Below are 24,405 nucleotides of genomic sequence, written 5' to 3' on the forward strand. Positions count from 1 at the left end.
ATTTCCCTAGCCATCTCTTTTAGCACTCTGGGATGCATTCCATCAGGGCCAGGAGACTTGTCTACCTTTAGCCCCATTAGCTTGCCCATCACTACCTCCTTGGTGATATCAATCCTCTCAAGGTCCTCACCTGTCATAGCCTCATTTCCATCAGTCACTGGCATGTTATTTGTGTCATCCACTGTGAAGACCGACCCAAAAAACCTGTTCAGTTCCTCAGCCATTTCCTCATCTCCCATTATTAAATCTCCCTTCTCATCCTCTAAAGGACCAATATTTACCTTAGCCACTCTTTTTTGTTTTATGTATTTGTAGAAACTTTTACTATCTGTTTTTATATTCTGAGCAAGTTTACTCTCATAATCTATCTTACTCTTCTTTATAGCTTTTTTAGTAGCTTTCTGTTGCCCCCTAAAGATTTCCCAGTCCTCTAGTCTCCCACTGATCTTTGCTACTTTGTATGTTTTTTCCTTCAATTTGATACTCTCCCTTATTTCCTTAGATATCCACGGTCGATTGTCCCTCTTTTTACCATCCTTCCTTTTTGTTGGTATAAACCTTTGCTGGGCACTGTGAAAAATCACTTGGAAGGTTCTCCACTGTTCCTCAACTGTTTCACCATAAAGTCTTTGCTCCCAGTCTACCTTAGCTAGTTCTTCTCTCATCCCATTGTAATCTCCTTTGTTTAAGCACAAAACACTAGTGCTTGATTTTACCTTCTCACCCTCCATCTGTATTTTAAATTCCACCATATTGTGATCGCTCCTTCCGAGAGGATCCCTAACTATAAGATCCTGAATCAATCCTGTCTCATTACACAGGACCAGATCTAGGACCGCTTGTTCCCTCGTAGGTTCCATTACATACTGTTCGAGGAAACTATCGCGGATACATTCTATAAACTCCTCCTCAAGGCTGCCTTGACCGACCTGGTTAAACCAATCAACATGTAGATTAAAATCCCCCATGATAACTGCTGTACCATTTCTACATGCATCTGTTATTTCTTTGTTTATAGCCTGCCCCACCATAATGTTACTATTTGGTGGCCTATAGATTACTCCTATCAGTGACTTTTTCGCCTTACTATTCCTGATTTCCACCCAAATGGATTCAACCTTATCCTCCATAGCACCGATGTCATCCCTTACTGTTGCCCGGATGTCATCCTTAAATAACAGAGCTACACCACCTCCCTTACCATCCACTCTGTCCTTCCGAAAAGTTTGATACCCTCGGATATTTAACTCCCAGTCGTGACCATCCTTTAACCATGTTTCAGTAATGGCCACTAAATCATAGTCATTCACGATGATTTGCGCCATCAACTCATTTACCTTATTCCGAATACTACGAGCATTCAGGTAAAGTACACTTATGTTGGCTTTTTTACCTCTGTTCTTAATCTTAACACCTCGATCAGTAACCTTTCCTAAGTTATATTTCCTCTTAACCTTTCTCCTAATTTTCCTTGTCGTCGAACCCACATCTTCCTGTAACAACCTGCCGCATCGCTTACCATTAATGTTTTCACTTCCCGTTTTATTTCTTTTAGTATTCCTGGTCCTATTCACTGAGCTCCCCTCAGTCACTGTACCTTGTACTGTCGCCCTTTTTGATTTTTGACTATGGCTTCTCTGCCTTGCACTTTCCCCCTTACTGCCTTTTATTTCTGTCCCTGTTTTACTACCTTCCAACTTCCTGCATCGGTTCCCATCCCCCTGCCACATTAGTTTAAACTCTCCCCAACAGCTCTAGCAAACACCCCCCCTAGGACATCGGTTCCAGTCCTGCCCAGGTGCAGACCGTCCGGTTTGTACTGGTCCCACCTCCCCCAGAATCGGTTCCAATGTCCCAGGAATTTGAATCCCTCCCTCTTGCACCATCTCTCGAGACACGTATTCATCCTCTCTATCCTGACATTCCTACTCTGACTAGCTCGTGGCACTGGTAGCAATCCTGAGATTACTACCTTTGAGGTCCTACTTTTTAGTTTAACTCCTAGCTCCCTAAATTCAGCTTGTAGGACCTCGTCCCGTTTTTTACCTATATCGTTGGTGCCTACGTGCACCACGACAGCTGGCTGTTCACCCTCCCCCCCCAGAATGTCCTGCAGCTCCGAGACATTCTTGACCCTTGCACCAGGGAGGCAACATACCATCCTGGAGTCTCGATTTCGTCCGCAGAACCGCCTGTCTATTCCCCTTACAATTGAGTCCCCTATCACTATAGCCCTGCCATTCTTCTTCCTGCCCAGCTGCGCAGCAGAGCCAGCCACGGTGCCATGAACCTGGCTGCTGCCGCCTTCCCCTGGTGAGCCATCTCCCTCAACAGTATCCAAAGCGGTATATCTGTTTTGCAGGGAGATGACCGCAGAGGACACCTGCACTGCCTTCCTACTCTTGCTCTGTCTTTTGGTCACCCATTTACTATCTCCCTCAGTACCTTTCACATGCGGTGTGACCAACTCGCTAAACGTGCTGTCCACGACATCCTCAGCATCGCGGACGCTCCAAAGTGAGTCCATCCGCAGCTCCAGAGCCGTCAAGCGGTCTAACAGGAGCTGCAACTGGACACACTTCTTGCACGTGAAGGAGCCAGGGACAGTGGACGTGTCCCTGAGCTCCCACATCGCACACGAGGAGCATGACACTCTGTTTCTCTCTCCACAGCTGCTGAATATTTCCACCTTTTTCTGTTTATGTGCATTATTTATCGTGAAAGTTTGTTTGAAACTCAGTTTCAATTGCCATTTAAACTTAAATCTGTTTTTTGTTGAGAGTTGGAAAGTTACTGGGCAGGTCATGAAAACCTTTCATCTTAGAGTGCAACAAAAGCTGTCATGAGTAGACCAAAGGCCCTCGACATGCACCCTTTTTCCCTTTCACAGAATGTAGGTGTTACTGGTAGGGACAGCATTTGTTGCCATTCCTAATTGGCTTTAAACTGCGTGGCTTGCTCGGTCGTTTCGGAGGGCAGTTAAGGGTCAACCGTATTTGGGCCTGGAGTCAAAGGTGGGTTACACTGATTGAAGATTCCCCTCCCTAAAAATAATTTTTACAACAGGTGTTGATAGTTGTCATGGTCACCATTACGGATTCTGGTTTTAGAATTGCAAGTTAATTAAGTTAATTTAAAATCCACCAGCTGCAGTGGTGGGATTTGAATCTAGGTTCCCAGAGCATTAGCCTGGACCTCTGGATTACTTGTCCAGTGACATTACTACTGCACCATCATCTCCACCTCTACTTCAGATAGTTATGGAGCAGTAATGATGACTTCTGTTGAGAAATCTTTGTGAAGACTGTTCAGATCCTCCCACCTAAAAGATTGACCGTGGATTGACATCAATGGAGATTTGTTGGGAGGGAATTAAAGAATAACTCATGAGAGATTTACTTGTTGAGTATTGTAATATCTCCAATTGATTGGAACTGTAAGATAAACATATGTTTCAAAGTCCATGTAAAGATTAGAAATGACCATTGTGAATAATATTATTGTAGGAAACTGGCTGAAACGCTCTTCGCTGTCAGGACTAGCAGATGGTGTTGAAGACCTCCTGGACATCAGTTCTGTGGACAGACTTTCATTTATACGTCAGAGTTCAAAGGTGCAGAGAGTACTTTCTTTTACTTCTAATGGAATGAACTTTGTTTTAGTTAACTTTTTATTTATAATGCTTGGCGGGGGATAAAGACTTTGCCTTCATCTGGCACTTTATCACATTCATAGGGTGACCCAACAAGCTCTGCATTTGATTAATTACTTTTAATGTGTTATTACCTCTGTTAGGTAGGCTAACACACATTTGTAATTCATATTGCTTAATGCCTTAAGCATTTTCCTGTGGATGCTTCAAAGTTATTTGTATGCTACCATAGCTGAACATCAGCATATACATGCAGCATTGCTTTCTTGTAGATATCCAAATTGACTCATTGCTCAGGAATGCAATTTTTAAGGTATGCCTCAATTTGTTGGTACAGTATTACAAAAGCCCTGAATAGATTTTGAAAGCCTTCAACAAGCGCTGCTGGTTTAAAATTCGTTGAAATTCTGTTATAAAGTTTTGTGATGGTGTCATGTCATCAGAAGATGGTTTTATCATATTGGACTGTAATGATTTTTTTCCCAATTAGCAAACCTTTTCCACTTGTTGTGATTTGTATGTTTACTTAAATGTGAATAGTAGTAGTGGCAGGTATGGTGTAACCAGAATTTAGTAGTTCAACATTATAGGCGACGTACCAAACTATCAGTGTACATTTAACTTATGTTATTTTCTAAATTGTCTATAGATGTAATCAATCTAAACTTTTGTGACTGAGCATTCTGCGGCTAACTGACAGCAGCAATAGGTGATCAAAGTGGCATTAGTGTGAGGTTTGGTATTTAAAAAGTCTCTGATGTAAAATCAAATCAAATGCTCCCCTTACTATACATTGCATATAGCACACATAGAGTATATTAGCCTATTATTTATGACATTTCTCACAAATTTACCACATTACCATAGAAGGCTAGCAACTGAAACTATTGCAATTATTTTAAACCACCTTTGATCCATGTTGGATGTAAATCAAGAAGGTTTGAATTAAATAAACTCTGTGGATTCGAGGAAAATGTGTTGGTTGAGGCTTACGGGCTAGGAAGATCCCATATTTGGTTCTTGTAAGTATCTGGAAATTGTTGATTTCTCATGGAAAAACTTCCACTTAAAGGGTGCAAAGGAGATTTACCAGGATGCTGCCTGGTTTACAGGTTAAGTCTTATGAGGAAAGGTTGAGGGAGCTAGGGCTTTTCTCTTTGGAGTGGAGGAGGATGAGAGGCGACTTAATAGAGGTTTATAAGATAATGAGGGATAGATAGAGTGGACGTTCAGAGACTATTTCCTCGGGTGGATGTAGCTGTTACAAGGGGGCATAACTATAAGATTCAGGGTGAGAGATATAGGAGGGATGTCCGAGGTAGGTTCTTTACTCAGAGAGTGGTTCGGGTGTGGAATGGACTGCCTGCTGTGATAGTGGATTCAGACACTTTAGGAACTTTCAAGCAGTTATTGGATAGACACATGGAGCACACCAGAATGACAGGGAGTGGGATAGCTTGATCTTAGTTTCGGACAATGCTTGGCACAACATCGAGGGCCGAAGGGCCTGTTCTGTGCTGTACTGTTCTATGTTCTATGTTAACCAAAGCACGGGAAGATCGGCATCCTCTTGGAATAGTATTGCAATGTGAGTTGTTGAATCAGGTGAGCAAGGTGCAAGTACTACTTCTAGTTCAGCTTAAGTTTAAAAGGCAGTTACATACCTTTAAATAGCTGTATTGGCACTCCAAAGTGTTGGCCACATGTGTGATAATTCCTAGATACTACCCGCATTATTGTTAGAAACTATGCATAATAATTGGAAATTTGTTTAGAAGCAGATAGGCATTAACATGGGCAGTGATCTTGCCACTTACATTTCTATTCCATTAATGTCATTGTTAGAGGTTTTGCCCTTTAATTTCAATATTAAATGTTTGCCTTGACTCATGGCCTCTAAGATTGTGGGTTCAAACTCCATTCCAGAGATTTGAGCACGTAATCTAAGATGACACTTCAGTTGAGTACTGACGGAGAGCTGCACTGCCAGTGATGATGTTATTCGGATAAGTCATTAAACTGACACCTGGGGCGACATTCTCCGACCCCCCCGCCGGGTCGGAGAATCGCCGGGGGCTGGCGTGAATCCCGCCCCCGCCGGTTGCCGAAGTCTCAGGCACCAGAGATTCAGCGGGGGCGGGAATCGCGCCGCGCCGGTTGGCGGGCCCCCCCGCTCGATTCTCCGGCCCGGATGGGCCGAAGTCCCGCCGATAAATTGCCTAACCCGCCGGCGTAAATTAAATCACCTACCTTACCGGCGGGACAAGGCGGCGTGGGCGGGCTCTGGGGTCCTGGGGGGGGCGCGGGGCGATCTGGCCCTGGGGGGTGCCCCTACGGTGGCCTGGCCCGCGATCGGGGCCCACCGATCCGCGGGCGGGCCTGTGCCATGGGGGCACTCTTTCCCTTCCGCCTACAAATCAGCCATGGCGGAGGCGGAAGAGACTCCCTCCACTGCGCATGTCAGCTTAGTTTGTTTCTGCAGGTATTGTAGGGATGGGACACCATGCTTATTTATCTTCGACTTTGGAGAGGAAAGTCTTGCGAGCACTGGATTATGGATGTATTTCTTTCATAGATGTTAGAAATGAGCTCCTATTGGTTTCTAAAGTTCTGTAAGAAATGATATACTTATTAAATGATATATAATGTCATTGCACACAGGTGAAGTTTAATAGTGCAGTTAAGCTCTCAGAAGGTGAGGGCCTGGAGGATGGGCGAGATGAAGAGGAGAACTTCTTCAAGCGACTTGGTAAATGGCGCTCCGGTCGAAGAAATCCATCAAAGCTTCATCACACAGAAGAAAAAGATGGTATTTACCCCAGCATCTGATTTCAGAATTACTTTTGCCCTTCATTCAATTTCTGTTGGCATCATACTTTCTTTGAGATACTTTTTGCTTCTTGTAACTGTAACACTGGTCAGTCATAGTAAGGGGATGCATTTCATCTTAAAAATGAATTTCGTAGAGAAGTTTATTAACTTTGTTTGGAAAATAAATTGTCCAAAATTGCCTAAGTAAACTGAGTAGGAACAGATTGCAGGCACAAATAGCATAATATGAGGTTATGAGTCACTTTCCATGTCTTTGGCATTCTCATAAATTGCAGCTAGTATGTGGGAGTTAAAAGAGTGGGTTTAATAACAGGGCAACTAATAGTTTTTTCAAACAGAAAAAAAACAGTTCATGCAGCCTGATCCTTATCCCTTTTATTACTGTAGCAATGTTTTTTACTAGTTTTAAATTGTATATACATTTTCCTGTAGTTCAGGTCTTTAAATTGGTTGGATATATGCCTTGCATTGGCACTAATTTTGATTTTGTATTGGACACACTATAATAACTAACAACTCTCTCTAGCCTGTCACAGACACAAATATACAGCACATTACTTTATCTTATTCTAATTCTTCCAGTGGCAACTCAGAATGCCATTTTATATGGAGCAAAGATGTGTTCATATCAACGTTTCATAAAAAATAGAATTCCAGTGAATATGAAACACACATACTAGAAGTATTCCTTCCAGCATTTCAATGTCATTACCAACAGGATCACACTGCCTTGTGCTTAAATGGTTGGCAGTCCACAAAAAAAGAAAAGTCTCCAGGAGCAGATGAGAAGCATCCTAGGTTCCTGAGGATAGAAATTGCAGCCGCTCAAGCCACAATGCTCTAATCCTCCTGGCTCATAGAGCTGCTGACAAAACGACTGCAAGATTGCAATTTTTTTCTTTATTCTTTCATGCAATGTGGATGTTGCTGGCCCAGCCAGCATTTATTGCCCTTCCCTAATTGGTTTTGGCATGGTGGGAAAACATTTAAAGACACAATTATCTTCCTGCTGTCTACAACTTTCCTCCTCATGATCAACCATATGGCCAATTTTTGTATAGTCTGTAAACTTCACAATCATGGCCCTTACATGCAAATCAAATCATTGCTATAAATCTCAAAAAGCAAGGGATCCAATACTGAGCCCTGTGGAACACCACTTCCAGTCACAAAAATACCCATTGATCTTTGCTTTCTGCACCTGAGCCAATTTTGGATCCAATTGCCACTTTGCCATTGATTCTAAAGGTTTTTCAGCATGCCCCCCGACCAGTGACACCCCCACCCGACCAGAGAAAGCCCCCCGACCAGAGACACCCCCCGACCAGAGACACCCCCCGACCAGAGACCGCCCCGACCGGAGACCGCCCCGACCGGAGACCCCTCGATCAGAGACCCCCCCCCCCAATCAGAGACCCCTCCCAATCAGAGAACCTCTTGATCAGAGACCCCAGAATTAGACCCCCCCATCAGATCCCCCACCCATCAGCCCCCCCTCCATTAGATGCTCCCATCAGACCTTCCCATCAGACTCCCCCAAAAGACCATGCCCATCAGACCCTTGATCAGAGACCCCAAAATCAGAGACCGTCCATTAGACCCCCCCAAACAGGCCCCAACCCATCAGGCCCACTCCATTTAGGCCCCCCCAATAGAGACCCCCCCATCAGTGCCCCCTCCCCCAAATCTATGGGATGCTTTCACTTTCTCTTTGTCTCAGCAGAAAGCATTTAACTGTTTTTGTGCTTTTGATGTGGTGAGGACCTGTCAATCAAAGCTAGATGTTGATAAACATTAAAGTGTGAAGAGAAATGACAATAAACATCCCAAACCCCTGACCATCTGGAAGCTATTCGTCTATCAATTACAGTCTACGAAATGCTATTTCTCTTTGACAATAAATAGAAGCCCGCAGAGGGTTTAAAAACATGTGAAGTATTTTGGCTTTCTATGAAGTAACAGCTGCTGCTTTCAACACTTCTGGCAGCAGGTGTAAGGGACTGGAAAGTGCAAAAGCAGTGATTTTCCCCTGTTTCTGCCTGGGCTCTCTTCACCTTCCAGGTAGAGTACGAAGTTTTACATCACCTAGTTAAAGTCCAATAGGTGAGTTTTTGGAGCAAATCTCCTTCATCAGGTGAGTCCTGAGTCACCTGATGAAGGAGTTGTGCTCCGAAAGCTAGTGACTCTAAACAAACCTGTTGGACTTTAACCTGATGTTGTAAGATTTCCTACTGTGCCCACTCCAGTCCAATGCCGGCATCTCCACATCATGCCTTTCCAGATAAGGATGACTTATTGGGGGATCTCTGATATAAGGGGGTTCTGATATCAGAGAATCTAGAATATGGGGGGGCGAGGCGTGTTCTCTGATATGGGGGTCCACAGTGGAAAATATCAGTGCCCGGTACTGATCCTGTTTTTACTCAAACACTCGATTCTCCTCCGCATCGGGAATCTTATGTCCTCTACCCATGGCCGGGGCAGAGAATCCACCCACTTGTTAGGCTGCTTTGATTTGTACAAGGATTGTCAGGAATACAGCTGGACCTTGAAATCATGGAACAAGTTAGCAGCAATGCATTCTTGTGAACTTGATGCCAAAATTCTGTATCTTTCCATTGTTGAGAAATCCCAATCCGGGGTTGAGAATAGATAAATGACAAGTATAATCATCATTCTCAATAGACTTTTGCAATTTGATTCTATATTTTGTATTTTTATAGGTTGCCGTAGCTTTGAGGAACACCTTGCGGCCAGCCAAGAAGGAAGCAAAAACAAAAATATTGTGAATCTTGGAGCGATTAGACAGGGCATGAAACGCTTCCAGTTCCTTTTAAATTGCTGCGAACCTGGCACAATTCCTGATGCTTCAATCCTAGCTGCAGCTCTCGACCTGGTAAAAGAAAATCTTTGTATTTTGTCCACTAGTTCCTGTTTTTGGAAGTGCTAATGTGGATTCTTTCCAAACGTTAAAATTGAAAAACTCGCACTGTTAAATGGGAATAGTTGAGGGTCTCAGGAAGTTTTTTAAAAATTCAGGCATAAAGGGTGGTTAGAATGTGAAACTAGCCACCAGAAGAAGTACTTGAGGTGAATAGCATAGGTGTATTAAAGTGAGATGAATACACGAGGGATAAAGGAATAAAAGGATATGTTGATTGGGTGGTCAAAAGGCTAGTGCAGCATGTAAACAGCAATACAGGTCTGTTAGGCTTGAATGCTCTCTTTATGTCCTCTAACTTATATATAATGCTGTTAGCTGAATACAGCAAAATCATAACTGAGTGTGTCATTTTTATTTTACAAATTTACCATTATAATTTCATTATAAATTGCAAGCAGCTGAGTTCTTACCAACACACATAATCAGTGAACCGTAAAAAAACTATTCATTCATACCTGGTGCATCACGATTAGGTACGCAGTCCCACCCGTACACATATTTACCTGCCCACCATCAGTCATGTAATCTGCTAGATGAGGCAAAAAAAGGGGGAAAACTTACGATCAATTAGAGAAGCAAAAATCTGGGAAAGTCCTCTCCAATTCTCTTAGGCAAATGAAAGTGGCCCAGGAGATCACTTTGGCTCTAAATACATGTATATTTATAAAATGTGACCTTCCCAATTCAGCATGGATTTGTAAAGGGCAAGTCATGTCTAACAAACCTAATTGAAATTTTTGAGGAGGTAACTAATGTTTCTGAAAGTTATTTATATGGATGTGCGGAAGGCCTTTGAAAAGGTTTTGTGTAAAAGACTGTCATCAGAAATGTTTGTGCATGGATTGGATTGGATTTGTTTATTGCCACGTGTACCGAGGTACAGTGAAAAGTATTTTTCTGCGAGCAGCTCAAACAGATCATTAAGTACATGAAAAGAAAAGAAAATAATAATAAAATATATAATAGGGCAACACAAAGTACACAATGCAAATATATAGACACCGGCATCAGGTGAAGCATACAGGAGTGTAGTATTAATCAGTTCAGTCCATAAGAGGGTCGTTTAAGAGTCTGGTAACAGCAGGGAAGAAACTGTTTTTGAATCTGTTCATGCGTGTTCTCAGACTTTTGTATCTCCTGCCCGATGGAAGAAGTTGGAAAAGTGAGTAAGCTGGGTGGGAGGGGTCTTTGATTAGGCTGCCCGCTTTCCCCAGGCAGCGGGAGGTGTAGATTGAGTCAATGGAGGGGAGGCAGGTTTGTGTGATGGACTGGGCTGTGTTCACGACTCTATGAAGTTTCTTGCGGTCTTGGGCTGTGCAGTTGCCATACCAGGCTGTGATGCAGCCAGATAGGATGTTTTCTATGGTGGATCTGTAAAAGTTGGTAAGAGTTAATGTGGGCATTCCGAATTTCCTTTGTTTCCTGAGAAAGTATAGGTGCTGTTGTGCTTTCTTGACGGTAGCAATGACGTGGCTGGACCAGGATAGGTTTGTGGTGATGTGCACCCCTCGGAATTCGAAACTGCTAACCAGCTCCACCTCGGCCCCGTTGATGCTGACAGGGGTGTGTACAGTACTTTGCTTCCTGAAGTCAATGACCAGCTCTTTAGTTTTGCTGGAATTGAGGGATAGGTTGTTGTCGTTGCACCAGTCCACTAGGTTCTCTATCTCCCTCCTGTATTCTGACTCGCCGTTATCCTAGATCTAGCCCACTATGGTTGTGTCCAAATTTTGCCATGCAGTCATGTGTGTACAGGGAGTATAGTAGGGGACTAAGTATGCAGCCTTGTGGGGCCCCAGTATTGAGTACTGTTGTGGAGCAGGTGTTGTTGTTTATTCTTACTGATTGTGGGCTGTGGGTCAGAAAGTCGAGGATCTAGTTGCAGAATGAGGAGCCAAGTCCTAGGTTTTGGAGCTTTGATATGAGCTTGGCTGGGATTATGGTGTTGAAGGCGGTTGAATGTAGGGCCAGGAAGTTGCCGTCTGCTGTGGACCGGTTGCGGCGGTATGCGAATTGCAGTGGATCAAGGTGTTCTGGGAGTATGGAGTTGATGCGCTTCATGACCAACCTCTCGAAGCACTTCATTATGACTGATGTCAGGGCCACCGGACGGTAGTCATTGAGGCACGTTGCCTGGTTCTTCTTTGGAACCAGTATGATGGTGGTCTTCTTGAAGCAGGTGGGGACCTCGGAGCGGAGTACAGACAGGTTAAAGATGTCCGCGAACACATCTGCCAGCTGGTCCATGCAGGCTCAGAGTGCACGACCAGGGATCCCATCCGGACCCGCCGCCTTCCGAGGGTTCACTTTCAGGAAGGCCGATCTGACTTTGGAAGTTGTGACGGTGGGTATGGGTATGTGATGGCTGCTGGGGCACTCGACAGCGGATCAATGGTTTCCTGCTCGAACCGAGCATAGAATGCATTGAGTTCATCGGGGAAGGATACACTGCTGCTGGTGATACTGCTCGGCTTTGTTTTGTAGCCTGTTATTTTGTTTAGGCCTTGCCACAACCGGCAAGAGTCTGTAACGCTAGTCTGTGACTCTAGCTTGGTCTGATATTCTCTCTTGGCATCCCAGATGGCTTTGCGGAGGTCGTACCTGGATTTTTTGTATAGGTCAGGGTCGCCTGACTTGACTGCCTCAAATCTGTCCTTCAGTCGGGAGTAAATCTCACGATTGAACCATGGGTTCTGGCTGGGGAATGCACGTACTGCTTTTTTTAGCACACAGTCGTCCACACATTTGCTGATGAAGTCTGTGACTATGGTGATATACTCATTTAAGTTGGTCACTGAGTTCTTAAATATGGACCAGTCCACTGTCTCCAAGCAGTCACGTGGGAGCTCTTCTGTTTCCTCAAATCTGTACTGCACGACCTTCTTAGCTGGATTCTTCCGCTTGAGTTTCTGCTTGTATGCCGGGAGAAGGAGCATCGTCTTATGGTCTGATTTCCCAAAGTGCGGTCGGGGGATGGAACGGTCGGCACCCTTGGTTTTTGAGTAGCAGTGGTCAAGAGTGTTGTCGCTCCTGGTGGGACAGGAGATGTGCTGGTGAATTTTGGTTGTACACTCTTGAGGTTGGCCTTGTTGAACTCCCCGGCCACGATGAACAAGGACTCCGGGTATTCTGTTTTGTTGTTGTTTATAACTGTGTACAGTTCGTCCAGCACCTTCCTCACTTCTGCCTGGAGTGAGATGTAGACCATTCTGATGGCTGAAGTGAACTCACATGGAAGGTAATATGGGCGGCACTTCACGGTTAGGTATTCCATGTCTGGGGAGCAGTAGGTCATCAGGGTCGCCACATCCAAGCAACAGGAGGAGTCAATGAGGAGGCAACCCCCTCCACCCTTCGCTTTGCCTGATGATGCGGTGCATCCGCCCGGTGAATTAAGAAGTCTTCAGGTTGTATGTCACAGTCCAGTGAGGCGGGGGTGAGCCATGTCTCTGTGAAACAGAGCACTCAGCACACAGGTGTTGGAGGCAACCTATTGTCTTGGATATAGGATAGATTAGGAGAAAGGAGACAGAGCTTTTTTAAAAATATTTTATTGAAAACTTTTTCATGATAACAGAATAACATATAGTATAATATAAAACAGATGCTTCAAGTTACAATGTAAAAAGAGTACAATCAATAATCTAGACCACATCCACTCTTAATCCCCGCCCCCCCGCCCCCCCCCCCAACATTAAACTAAAATCCTATTAATAACTGATAGTGACTCACTCTTTAAAAAAGGAAATGAATGGCTGCTATCTTTGGTAGAACTCTTCTATGGTGCACTTGACCTTCTCCAAATGTAGGAACTCCATGAGGTCACCCAACCAGGCCGAGGCACTGGGTGGAGTAAGAGACCTCCAACCCAGCAGAACCGCCTCCGGGTTATTAATGAGGCAAAGGCGAGGACATCTGCCTTCACCCCCTGTTTTCAATACCCCGAAAATGGCCACCGGCGGACACGGCTCCAGTTCAGCACTATGAATCTCTGATATGGGGCGAGATCTACTGGTGCATTGTGCCCGAAAAGCAGCATGGCATGGCCAGGAGATGCTGGGAGATCCCCCCTTCCGGGATCTACCTAGCTCGCCACGCCTTGCGAGATCTAACACGGTCTTGCGAGATGTTGCGATGCGAATTACGCTCATTGTGAGCAGGATCACTTTCTGGCAAATCTGCTCAGTCGAGTGAGGCAGCTAGTCTCACTCTAGTATACAGCCCCAATATCTAACCAAGTTGTGGGAACTAACCCGCTCACCTTGGAGACCTCGGTGCGAGCGCCATTCAGTGCTGGTCTCCATAAATGGGGAACAGATGGAATGGCAATCATGGGGGTCTCCTAGGAGGATTGAATGTCCCTAGGTGCTTGCCCTCAGGGCAGCGTGGTACCCTGGTACTTCTGATGCCATCCGGGCACCATGGCACTGCCAGCCTGGCTCCATGGCACTGCCAACTGGCACCCTGGCACTGACAAGGGTGCCAACCTGGCACAGCCAAGGTACTCAGATGGCACAGCCAGCTGGACGTAGCACTGCCAGGGTGCCAGGTTGCTACTGCCAAGATCCCAAGCTGGCACTTGTGTGACAGTGATCAGGCCTGGTGCTACCCTAAGTGGGTGAGAGGGCATCCGAGGACCCCCTTATAGGTGGATTGGGGCTTGGGGGTGTTCAGCGGTCGCACCGCAGTTTTGGGAGATCGGGAATCCATTTATAAATTGAGTCCTGATCTATCCCTGCACTGAGGAGTTCCAGCGAGCTGAGCTCCTCAGTTCAGAAAATGGGAATAAGTGCGGCCTCGGCCACTCATTCCTGCAGAGGCTCCTGATCAACCTGTAGGTTGTTCGATACTTTGGTCTTCCTCGGCACTCCGAGCGCTGGGAAACACTCGGCTGATCGCGCACTCTGTGGGACTCTGGTCCCATTTAGGTAGATCGTGCCCATGTTGTCCAAAATTGTAATAATTTGGGACATGGCCAGAATATATGAGTATGGTTAGCCGGCTTCCGAGAATACCACTCACACATGTCGTCCACCCAGGAGAAAAAAACGCTCTCGTCCTCGCCTTGGTCAGATGAGCCCTGTGCTCCACCTTGAACTGGATCAAACTAAGCCGATCACAAGAGGATGTGGTCGCTCCACACCACCTCATTCAGAATAGGACCCAATTCACCCTCCCATTTCATCTTCACCTCATTCAACGGAGCCCACTCCGCTGATAAGATTTTGCTGTAAATATCCGAAATACTCCCTGCACCAGATCCAGCCAAAGATAAAATCCTTTCCAACAGGAAGGACAGTGGTATCAAGCGAAAAGGAGGAAAAGCCTTTCACAAAAAATCGCGAATCTGGAAATATCTAAACAAATTGGTCCCAGGGAGTTGAAATTTTTCCGACAGCTTCTCAAAGCTGGCAAACCTTCCCTCCACGAACAGGCCCGCAACCCTCGCCAAATCCTTCTCCTCCCATGACCTAAACGTTGAGTCTAACCCCGCTGGCACAAAGAGATGAATACTACAGATTGGGTAAACAACGAATGGAGCTAAGTTTAAAATGCTGTCTGAACTGCTTCATGATTGTCAGGTTGGACACCACTACCTGATTCGAAGAAATTCTTGCAGGAGAACGGAAGCGAGGCAGTTACTAAATTACCCAAACTAGAGCCCCAAGAACTCGCCTCCATTTGGCCCATATGGAACTTGGATCACTAAACCACTCCAGTACTATCTCAATATTGGCAGCCCAATAATAACATAACAAATTGGGTAAAGCTAAACCACCTGACATCTCTCTGGAGGAATGCCCTACGGATCCTTGGGATCTTGCCTACCCAAGTAAAGAGGACACTTATTTGTTAACTCAGACAAAGAAGGATTTGGGAGAAAAGTGGTGAGATGCTGAAAAATAAATAAATATTTGGGGAGGACATTCCTTTTAGTAGTCTGAACCCTGCCTGCCAAGGACAGAGGGAGGTTATCCCACTTCTGCAAGTCAGATTTGACCCCATTCACCTGACTAGCAAATTTAATTTATGGAGCGAGGCCCAAACATGGGCCACCTGGATTCCCAGATAACAAAAGCCAGACCTGGCCAGGCGATTTAGCCCCTACCACTTAGTGGAAGATCTTAAAGTTATTGGTCAGTGGTTCAATTGCTAAAGCAAATAGAAGCGGAGACAATGGACATCCCTGGCTCGTTCCCCTAGTCAGCGGAAAATAACCCGCACTGAAGACATTTGTGTGAAGACTAGCAGTGGGGGCCCTATATTGTCAACGAATCCAGGATATGAACTTTTGCCCAAAACCAAACCTCCAGAGAAATCCCCACTCCACCTTATCAAATGCTTTTCGGCATCCATGGAAACAATCACCTCTAGTTTAGGCACTTGAGAGGGGGAAAGGACAATATTTGACAGCCGACATATATTGGCCGACAATTGCTCACCCTTGACGAAGCCTATCTGGTCTTCCAAGATCACCTCTGGGAGGCAGGGCTCCAGCGCCGTGCCAGTACTTTTGCGAGTAATTTAGCGTCTGCATTCAAAAGAAAGATGGGTTGAAATGACCCACATTCCGTAGGGTCCTTGTCCTTCTCCTGGATCAGGGAATTAGAGATCTGCTCAAGTGTAATGGGCAATGAACCCCGGGACAAGGAGTCATTGAACATATCTAATATTAAAGGAATCAATTGTCGTGCAACTTCTTATAAAACGCAATGTGAATCCATCAGAGCCAAGAGCTTTACCCATCTGCATTCACTCAATGCATTTCATAATTTCCTCAGGATCTAATGGGGATTCCAACTCCTCCTGCCTCTCCCTTTCCACCAATGGGAAGGATAGCCCATCCAAAGATTCTGTCATGCTGAACTCTTCTCTGAGGGCTCTGATCTATAGCGATCCTGAAAGAATGTTTCAAAAGACGCGTTGACCTTAGGCAGGGTGGGAACCAAACTGCAACCCGAGTCTCTTATCTGCCCAATCTCCCCAGACACAGCCTGCCTCCTCAGCTGATGAGCGACTGGCCTTCTCCCTATCTTCATAAAATGCCCCCCTTGAATGCCACAACTGGCTCACCGCCCTACCTGTTGATAGTAATTCAAATTGCGTCTACTCGCAAGAAACTCCGGGGTAAGAGCAAGCGAGTACTGATTATATGACTCAAGGATGGAGTCTCACAGCCTCGGCTGCTCCACCTCATAGTCCTTTCCATGTATACTTTGTAGGAAATGATCTCCCCCCAATAACCACCTTATGGGCTTCCCACAGCGTAGAAAGTGCGATTGACGCCTTTTTATGAAATTTTATATATTCCCCAGTGGCGGAGGACATTTGTCTGCCAACAACGTAGTATCCAATTTCAGTGGTGGGTATTGAGAGGGACCTGTCTCCAGCATCAAATCACAAAATGTGGGGTATGATCTTAAATCACAATGGCTGAAGACCCCATCCTCTTCACCCAAGGGAGGAAAGACCTACCTACAACAGAAAATCAACGCATTGGTAAAACTGATGGCATGGATAAAGAAAGAAAAATCTTTATCCCTCGGGTTCAAAAACACTACTCATCTGTTCCATGAAAGTCATGAAAGCTTTTGCCACACATGGTGGAGTCAGCGATTTGGACATGGGTCAATCCTTCCTTGGATCTAGAGCACAATTTAAGTATCCCCCCCCCCCCCCCCCCACCCATCCCCGCTAACAAGGGAGAGCAGCACTTAAACCGATCCTGCAGAGCAAACCCCACACAGCTCGCAGACATGCCACCAAGGAGAATAGCCCTACGATTTGGGGATGCCGACCTGGCCAGATGGTTGGATGCAGTCGAGATCAGACTGGATACCCTGTTCCATTGAGGTACTTGGAGGGTCAGCCACAGGGCAGCCAGTGCTGCCTGGTAGGAAGTGACAGCGGCCATCAGATCAGGGAGTGTCACCAGGAGGACCGACACCCAATGCCCTAAGAAGATCTATTTTTTTATTTTTTTTTGAAGAATATTTTATTGAAAATTTTTGGTCAACCATCACAGTACATTGTGTATCCTTTACACAATAATATAACAGTATAAATAACAATGATCTGTTTTATAAACAAAGAATAAATAATATATAACAAAAACGAAAACTAAAACTAAATGGCAACTGCCTTGTCTCAGATAAACACTCTCCAAAAATATGGTTTAACAATCCAATATACAATTATTTATAGCAACGACCTATACATATTATACATATATATTAATAACCCTGAGACTCCTTCTGGTTCCTCCCCCCCCCTCCCCCCTGGGCTGCTGCTGCTGCCTTCTTCTTTTCCATTCCCTCTATCTTTCTGTGAGGTATTCGACGAACGGTTGCCACCGCCTGGTGAACCCTTGAGCCGATCCCCTTAGGACGAACTTAATCCGTTCCAGCTTTATAAACGCTGCCATGTCATTTATCCAGGTCTCCACCCCCGGGGGCTTGGCTTCCTTCCACATCAACAGTATCCTGCGCCGGGCTACTAGGGACGCAAAGGCCAAAACATCGGCCTCTCTCGCCTCCTGCACTCCCGGCTCTTGTGCAACCCCAAATATAGCCAACCCCCAGCTTGGTTCGACCTGGACCCCCACTACTTTCGAAAGCACCTTTGTCACCCCCACCCAGAACCCCTGTAGTGCCGGACATGACCAGAACATGTGGGTGTGATTCGCTGGGCTTCTCGAACATCTCGCACACCTATCCTCTACCCCAAAAAATTTACTGAGCCGTGCTCCAGTCATATGCGCCCTGTGTAACACCTTAAATTGAATCAGGCTTAGCCTGGCACACGAGGATGATGAGTTTACCCTACTTAGGGCATCCGCCCACAGCCCCTCCTCAATCTCCTCCCCCAGCTCTTCTTCCCATTTCCCTTTCAGCTCATCTACCATAATCTCCCCCTCGTCCCTCATTTCCCTATATATATCTGACACCTTACCATCCCCCACCCATGTCTTTGAGATTACTCTGTCCTGCACCTCATGCGTCGGGAGCTGCGGGAATTCCCTCACCTGCTGCCTCGCAAAAGCCCTCAGTTGTATATACCGGAATGCATTCCCTTGGGGCAACCCATATTTCTCGGTCAGCGCTCCCAGACTTGCGAACTTCCCATCCACAAACAGATCTTTCAGTTGCGTTACTCCTGCTCTTTGCCATATTCCAAATCCCCCATCCATTCTCCCCGGGGCAAACCTATGGTTGTTTCTTATCGGGGACCCCACCAAGGCTCCCGTCTTTCCCCTATGCCGTCTCCACTGTCCCCAAATTTTCAAAGTCGCCACCACCACCGGGCTTGTGGTGTATTTCTTCGGTGAGAACGGCAATGGGGCCGTCACCATAGCTTGTAGGCTAGTCCCCCTACAGGACGCCCTCTCCAATCTCTTCCACGCCGCTCCCTCCTCTTCCCCCATCCACTTACTCACCATTGAGATATTGGCGGCCCTGTAGTACTCACTTAGGCTCGGTAGTGCCAGCCCCCCCCTATCCCTACTACGCTGTAAGAATCCCTTCCTCACTCTCGGGGTCTTCCCAGCCCACACAAAACTCATGATACTCTTTTCGATCCTTTTGAAAAAAGACTTTGTGATCACCACCGGGAGGCACTGAAACACAAAGAGGAATCTCGGGAGGACTACCATTTTAACTGCCTGCACCCTCCCTGCCAGTGACAGGGATACCATGTCCCATCTCTTGAAGTCCTCCTCCATTTGTTCCACCAATCGCGTTAAATTTAACCTATGCAATGTACCCCAATTCTTGGCTATCTGGATCCCCAAGTAACGAAAGTCCCTTGTTACCTTCCTCAGCGGAAAGTCCTCTATTTCTCTGCTCTGCTCCCCTGGATGCACCACAAACAACTCACTTTTCCCCATGTTCAGTTTATATCCTGAGAATTCTCCAAACTCCCGAAGTGTCCGCATTATCTCTGGCACCCCCTCCGCCGGGTCCGCTACATATAACAACAAATCATCCGCATACAGAGATACCCGGTGTTCTTCTCCTCCTCTAAGTACTCCCCTCCACTTCTTGGCACCCCTCAATGCTATTGCCAGGGGCTCAATTGCCAGTGCAAACAGTAATGGGGACAGAGGGCATCCCTGCCTTGTCCCTCTATGGAGCCGAAAGTATGCAGATCCCCGTCCATTCGTGACCACACTCGCCACTGGGGCCCTATACAACAGCTGCACCCATCCAACATACTCATCACCAAAACCAAATCTCCTCAGCACCTCCCACAAATAATCCCACTCCATTCTGTCAAATGCTTTCTCGGCATCCATCGCCACCACTATCTCTGCTTCCCCCTCTGGTGGGTGCATCATCATTACCCCTAGCAGCCTCCGTATATTCGTATTCAGCTGTCTCCCCTTCACAAACCCAGTTTGGTCCTCATGGACCACCCTCGGGACACAATCCTCTATCCTCACTGCCATTACCTTGGCCAGAATCTTAGCGTCTACATTTAGGAGGGAAATAGGTCTATAGAACCCGCATTGCAGCGGGTCCTTTTCCTTCTTTAGGAGAAGCGATATCTCAGACATTGTCGGGGGCAGCAGTCCCCTTTCCTTTGCCTCATTAAAGGTCCTCATCAGTAGCGGGGCGAGCAAGACAACATATTTCCTGTAAAATTCAACTGGGAATCCATCCGGTCCCGGAGCCTTCCCCGCCTGCATGCTCCTAATTCCTTTCACTACTTCCTCTATTTCAATCTGTGCTCCCAGTCCCACCCTTTGCTGCTCCTCCACCTTGGGAAATTCCAGCCGGTCCAGAAAGCCCATCATTCTCTCCCTCCCATCCGGGGGTTGAGCTTCGTATAATTTTTTATAAAATGCCTTGAACACTCCATTCACTCTCTCCGCTCCCCGCTCCATCTCTCCTTCCTCATCCCTCACTCCCCCTATTTTCCTCGCTGCTCCCCTTTTCCTCAATTGGTGGGCCAGCAACCTGCTCGCCTTCTCCCCATATTCGTACTGTACACCCTGTGCCTTCCTCCACTGTGCCTCTGCAGTACCCGTTGTCAGCAAGTCAAATTCTACGTGTAGCCTTTGCCTTTCCCTGTACAGTCCCTCCTCCGGTGCCTCCGCATATTGCCTGTCCACCCTCAGAAGTTCTTGCAGCAACCGCTCCCGTTCCCTACTCTCCTGCTTTCCTTTATGTGCCCTTATTGATATCAGCTCCCCTCTAACCACTGCCTTCAGCGCCTCCCAGACCACTCCCACCTGGACCTCCCCATTGTCATTGAGTTCCAAGTACTTTTCAATGCACCCCCTCACCCTTAGACACACTCCCTCATCTGCCATTAGTCCCATGTCCATTCTCCAGGGTGGGCGCCCTTCTGTTTCCTCCCCTATCTCTAAGTCCACCCAATGTGGAGCGTGATCCGAAATGGCTATAGCCGTATACTCCGTTCCCCTCACCTTCGGGATCAACGCCCTTCCCAAAACAAAAAAGTCTATTCGCGAATAGACTTTGTGGACATAGGAGAAAAACGAAAACTCCTTACTCCTAGGTCTGCTAAATCTCCACGGGTCTACTCCTCCCATCTGCTCCATAAAATCTTTAAGCACCTTGGCTGCTGCCGGCCTCCTTCCAGTCCTGGACCTCGACCTGTCCAGCCCTGGTTCCAACACCATATTGAAATCTCCCCCCATTACCAACTTTCCCACCTCTAGGTCCGGGATGCGTCCTAGCATACGCCTCATAAAATTGGCATCATCCCAGTTCGGGGCATATACGTTTACCAAAACCACCGTCTCCCCCTGTAGTTTGCCACTCACCATCACGTATCTGCCCCCGCTATCCGCCACTATAGTCTTTGCCTCAAACATTACCCGCTTCCCCACTAATATAGCCACCCCCCTGTTTTTCGCATCTAGCCCCGAATGGAACACCTGCCCCACCCAACCTTTGCGTAGTCTCACCTGGTCTATCAGTTTCAAGTGCGTTTCCTGTAACATAACCACGTCTGCCTTAAGTTTCTTAAGGTGTGCGAGTACCCGTGCCCTCTTTATCGGCCCGTTCAGCCCTCTCACGTTCCACGTGATCAGCCGGGTTGTGGGGCTTTTTACCCCCCCCCCTTGTCGATTAGCCATCCCCTTTTTCCAGCTCCTCACCCGGTTCCCACGCAGCTGTGTCCCCCCCAGGCGGTGCCCCCCCGCCCATCCCACCCCATACCAGCTCCCCCCTGTCCCCAGCAGCAGCAGCCCAATAATTCCCCCCTCCCACCCCCCCCCCGCTAGATCCCCCACTAGCGTAGTTACACCCCCATGTTGCTCCCAGAAGTCAGCAAACTCTGGCCGACCTCGACTTCCCCCCGTGACCTCGGCTTGCACCGTGCGATGCCCCCTCCTTCCTGCTTCCCTATTCCCGCCATGATTATCATAGCGTGGGAACCGAGCCCGCGCTTCCCGCTTGGCCCCGCCCCCAATGGCCAATGCCCCATCTCTTCCACCTCCTTTCCTCCCCCCACCACCTCCTGTGGAAGAGAGAAAAGTTACCACATCGCAGGATTAATAACATAAAACTCCTCTTTCCCCCCTTCTTCGCCCCCCATACTCGCCCCACCACTTTGTTTCAAACGTTCTTTTTTTTAATAAACCGCTCATTCCAATTTTTCTTCCACGATAAAAGTCCACGCCTCATCCGCCGTCTCAAAGTAGTGGTGCCTCCCTTGATATGTGACCCACAGTCTTGCCGGTTGCAGCATTCCGAATTTTATCTTCTTTTTGTGAAGCACCGCCTTGGCCCGATTAAAGCTCGCCCTCCTTCTCGCCACCTCCGCACTCCAGTCTTGGTATACGCGGATCACCGCGTTCTCCCACTTACTGCTCCGAGTTTTCTTTGCCCATCTAAGGACCATCTCTCTGTCCTTAAAACGGAGGAATCTCACCACTATGGCTCGAGGAATTTCTCCTGCTCTCGGTCCTCGCGCCATCACTCGGTATGCTCCCTCCACCTCCAGCAGACCCGCCGGGGCCTCCGCTCCCATTAACGAGTGCAGCATCGTGCTCACATATGCCCCGACGTCCGCTCCCTCCGCACCTTCAGGAAGGCCAAGAATCCTTAGGTTGTTCCTCCTCGCGTTGTTCTCCAGCGCCTCCAGCCTTTCCACACATCGTTTATGGTGTGCCTCGTGCATCTCCGTCTTCACCACCAGGCCCTGTATGTCGTCCTCATTCTCGGCAGCCTTTGCCTTCACGACCCGAAGCTCCCGCTCCTGGGTCTTTTGCTCCTCCTTTAGCCCTTCGATCGCCTGTAATATCGGGGCCAACAGCTCCTTCTTCATTTCCTTTTTGAGTTCTTCCACGCAGCGTTTCAAAAACTCGTGTTGTTCAGGGCCCCATATTAAACTGCCACCTTCCGACGCCATCTTGGTTTTTGCTTGCCTTCCTTGCCGCTGCTCTAAAGGATCCACCGCAATCCGGCCACCTTCCTCTCCTTTTTCCATCCGTATCCAGGGGGGATTCCCTTCTGGTTCACCGCACAGTACTTTTAGCCGTTAAAATTGCCGTTGGGGCTCTTATTAAGAGCCCAAAAGTCCGTTACACCGGGAGCTGCCGAAACGTGCGACTCAGCTGGTCATCGCCGCACCCGGAAGTCCCTAAGAAGATCAATGACCTCCACCTGGTCACAAGGGTGAGTTGGCACTGGAACCCTGGCACTGTCCCTGCCCGCCACCCTCACCACCCCACCCTTCCCCATGAGCATGTGTCTGGCACCACCCCACCCAGCACCATGTCATGCCCTGACTTACCCCGTAGAGGTTGGCGGACGGCATAGAGGTGAGGATCTATCAGACCCAACCGAGATGACCAGTCACACGTGAGTTGTTAATGTCATATAGAATGACCAATCCATCCAACTAACCGCATGGACATTCACCTGAATGATCTCCATCCGACGTGCCGGCCCATCTGGGGTGGTTTCCCACCCGCCGCCTCCCATTAGAAAACCTCAGAGGAGAGCGCTGAGGAGACCACCGTATTGGCGGCATAGCTGTCATCCCCACCCTCCACCAGCGCCGGGACACACAACTTGGTGGGCGACAGTAGTAGTCAGGCATCTGGGGCACATTCTGGTCAGCAACTCATAGTTGTTGATGCATATGAGGTGGAGGCAGGTATGCCTATCTGAGACAGCAGTCATAAGTCTGCTGGATCTCAGAACCCAGCTGGGTACTAGTAAGATGCTGAGACTCTGGACCAGGTTTACCCGGAGCTGATGCAGTCAATAAGGTGTGACCGCCAGAGAGAGATGTCAGCGACACTCCAGCCAGTCCATAGATGATTTGAGGAGTCCCAGAGGCTACTGGGGCAGGAGATAGCACCGGCAATGCATGACACGGAAGCCAACATTGCGACCGCAGTGGAGAGCCTGGTGCACAATGTCAGCAACATGAGTGGTGGTGTCCAAAGCATGGCTCAGTAAGTGACGGCTGTAGCACAGCGCATTGACAGCATGTCTCAGTCACTTAGGGATGTGTCCCAGTCTCAGGTGGGCCTTGCCGAGGCCCTGCAGAGTGTGTCCGAGTCACTGAGGAGCATCGCCGAGGGTGTCAACACCATGCTGCAGATATTAGGGAGCAGCCAGGGCTGGAGAGCCAGATGACATAGGGGTACCAGGGCTCGATTCAATTGACCCTCTTTCCCAAGGTGAACTCCAGGGCCCTATGGGCACTGACCAGGAGAGCGGGACTACTGGGTGCCAAACCAGAACCATCCTATGGAGTGCCACCAGCTCTCCCAAGTATCACACCCCTGACAATGGTGCGTCTCGGAGTCAGCACCCATAAAAGGATGACATGGTGAGGCATGTGCCACCGGCAAGTGGGCCTGGGCCCTCCGGCCCCAGGGCGCCCAGAGGAAGCCCGCCATGGGCATTGAAGGCCACAGGATGCAGTTGGCAGCAGGCTGCCTCCACCTCTGATATGCATCCGGGGGACACAGCTAGGCACAGGGGTAGAG

The 24,405-nt window shown here is 47.7% G+C and overlaps 1 protein-coding gene across 5 annotated transcripts in view; it reads left to right on the forward strand.

Moving 5' to 3' along the window:
- Nucleotides 1-24,405, forward strand: part of unc80 (unc-80 homolog (C. elegans)) — a 599,468-nt gene that overhangs the window by 226,434 nt on the left and 348,629 nt on the right. For all 5 annotated transcript variants that reach the window (XM_072480367.1, XM_072480341.1, XM_072480351.1 and 2 more), the window contains 3 exons: nucleotides 3,507-3,613; nucleotides 6,314-6,461; nucleotides 9,208-9,380. In XM_072480367.1, the coding sequence (XP_072336468.1) occupies nucleotides 3,507-3,613; nucleotides 6,314-6,461; nucleotides 9,208-9,380 (428 nt within the window). The remainder of the gene's footprint in view (nucleotides 1-3,506; nucleotides 3,614-6,313; nucleotides 6,462-9,207; nucleotides 9,381-24,405) is intronic.

This window comes from Scyliorhinus torazame, chromosome 2, assembly GCF_047496885.1.
Source record: "Scyliorhinus torazame isolate Kashiwa2021f chromosome 2, sScyTor2.1, whole genome shotgun sequence".
In the NCBI taxonomy this organism is placed as follows: Eukaryota; Metazoa; Chordata; class Chondrichthyes; order Carcharhiniformes; family Scyliorhinidae; genus Scyliorhinus; species Scyliorhinus torazame.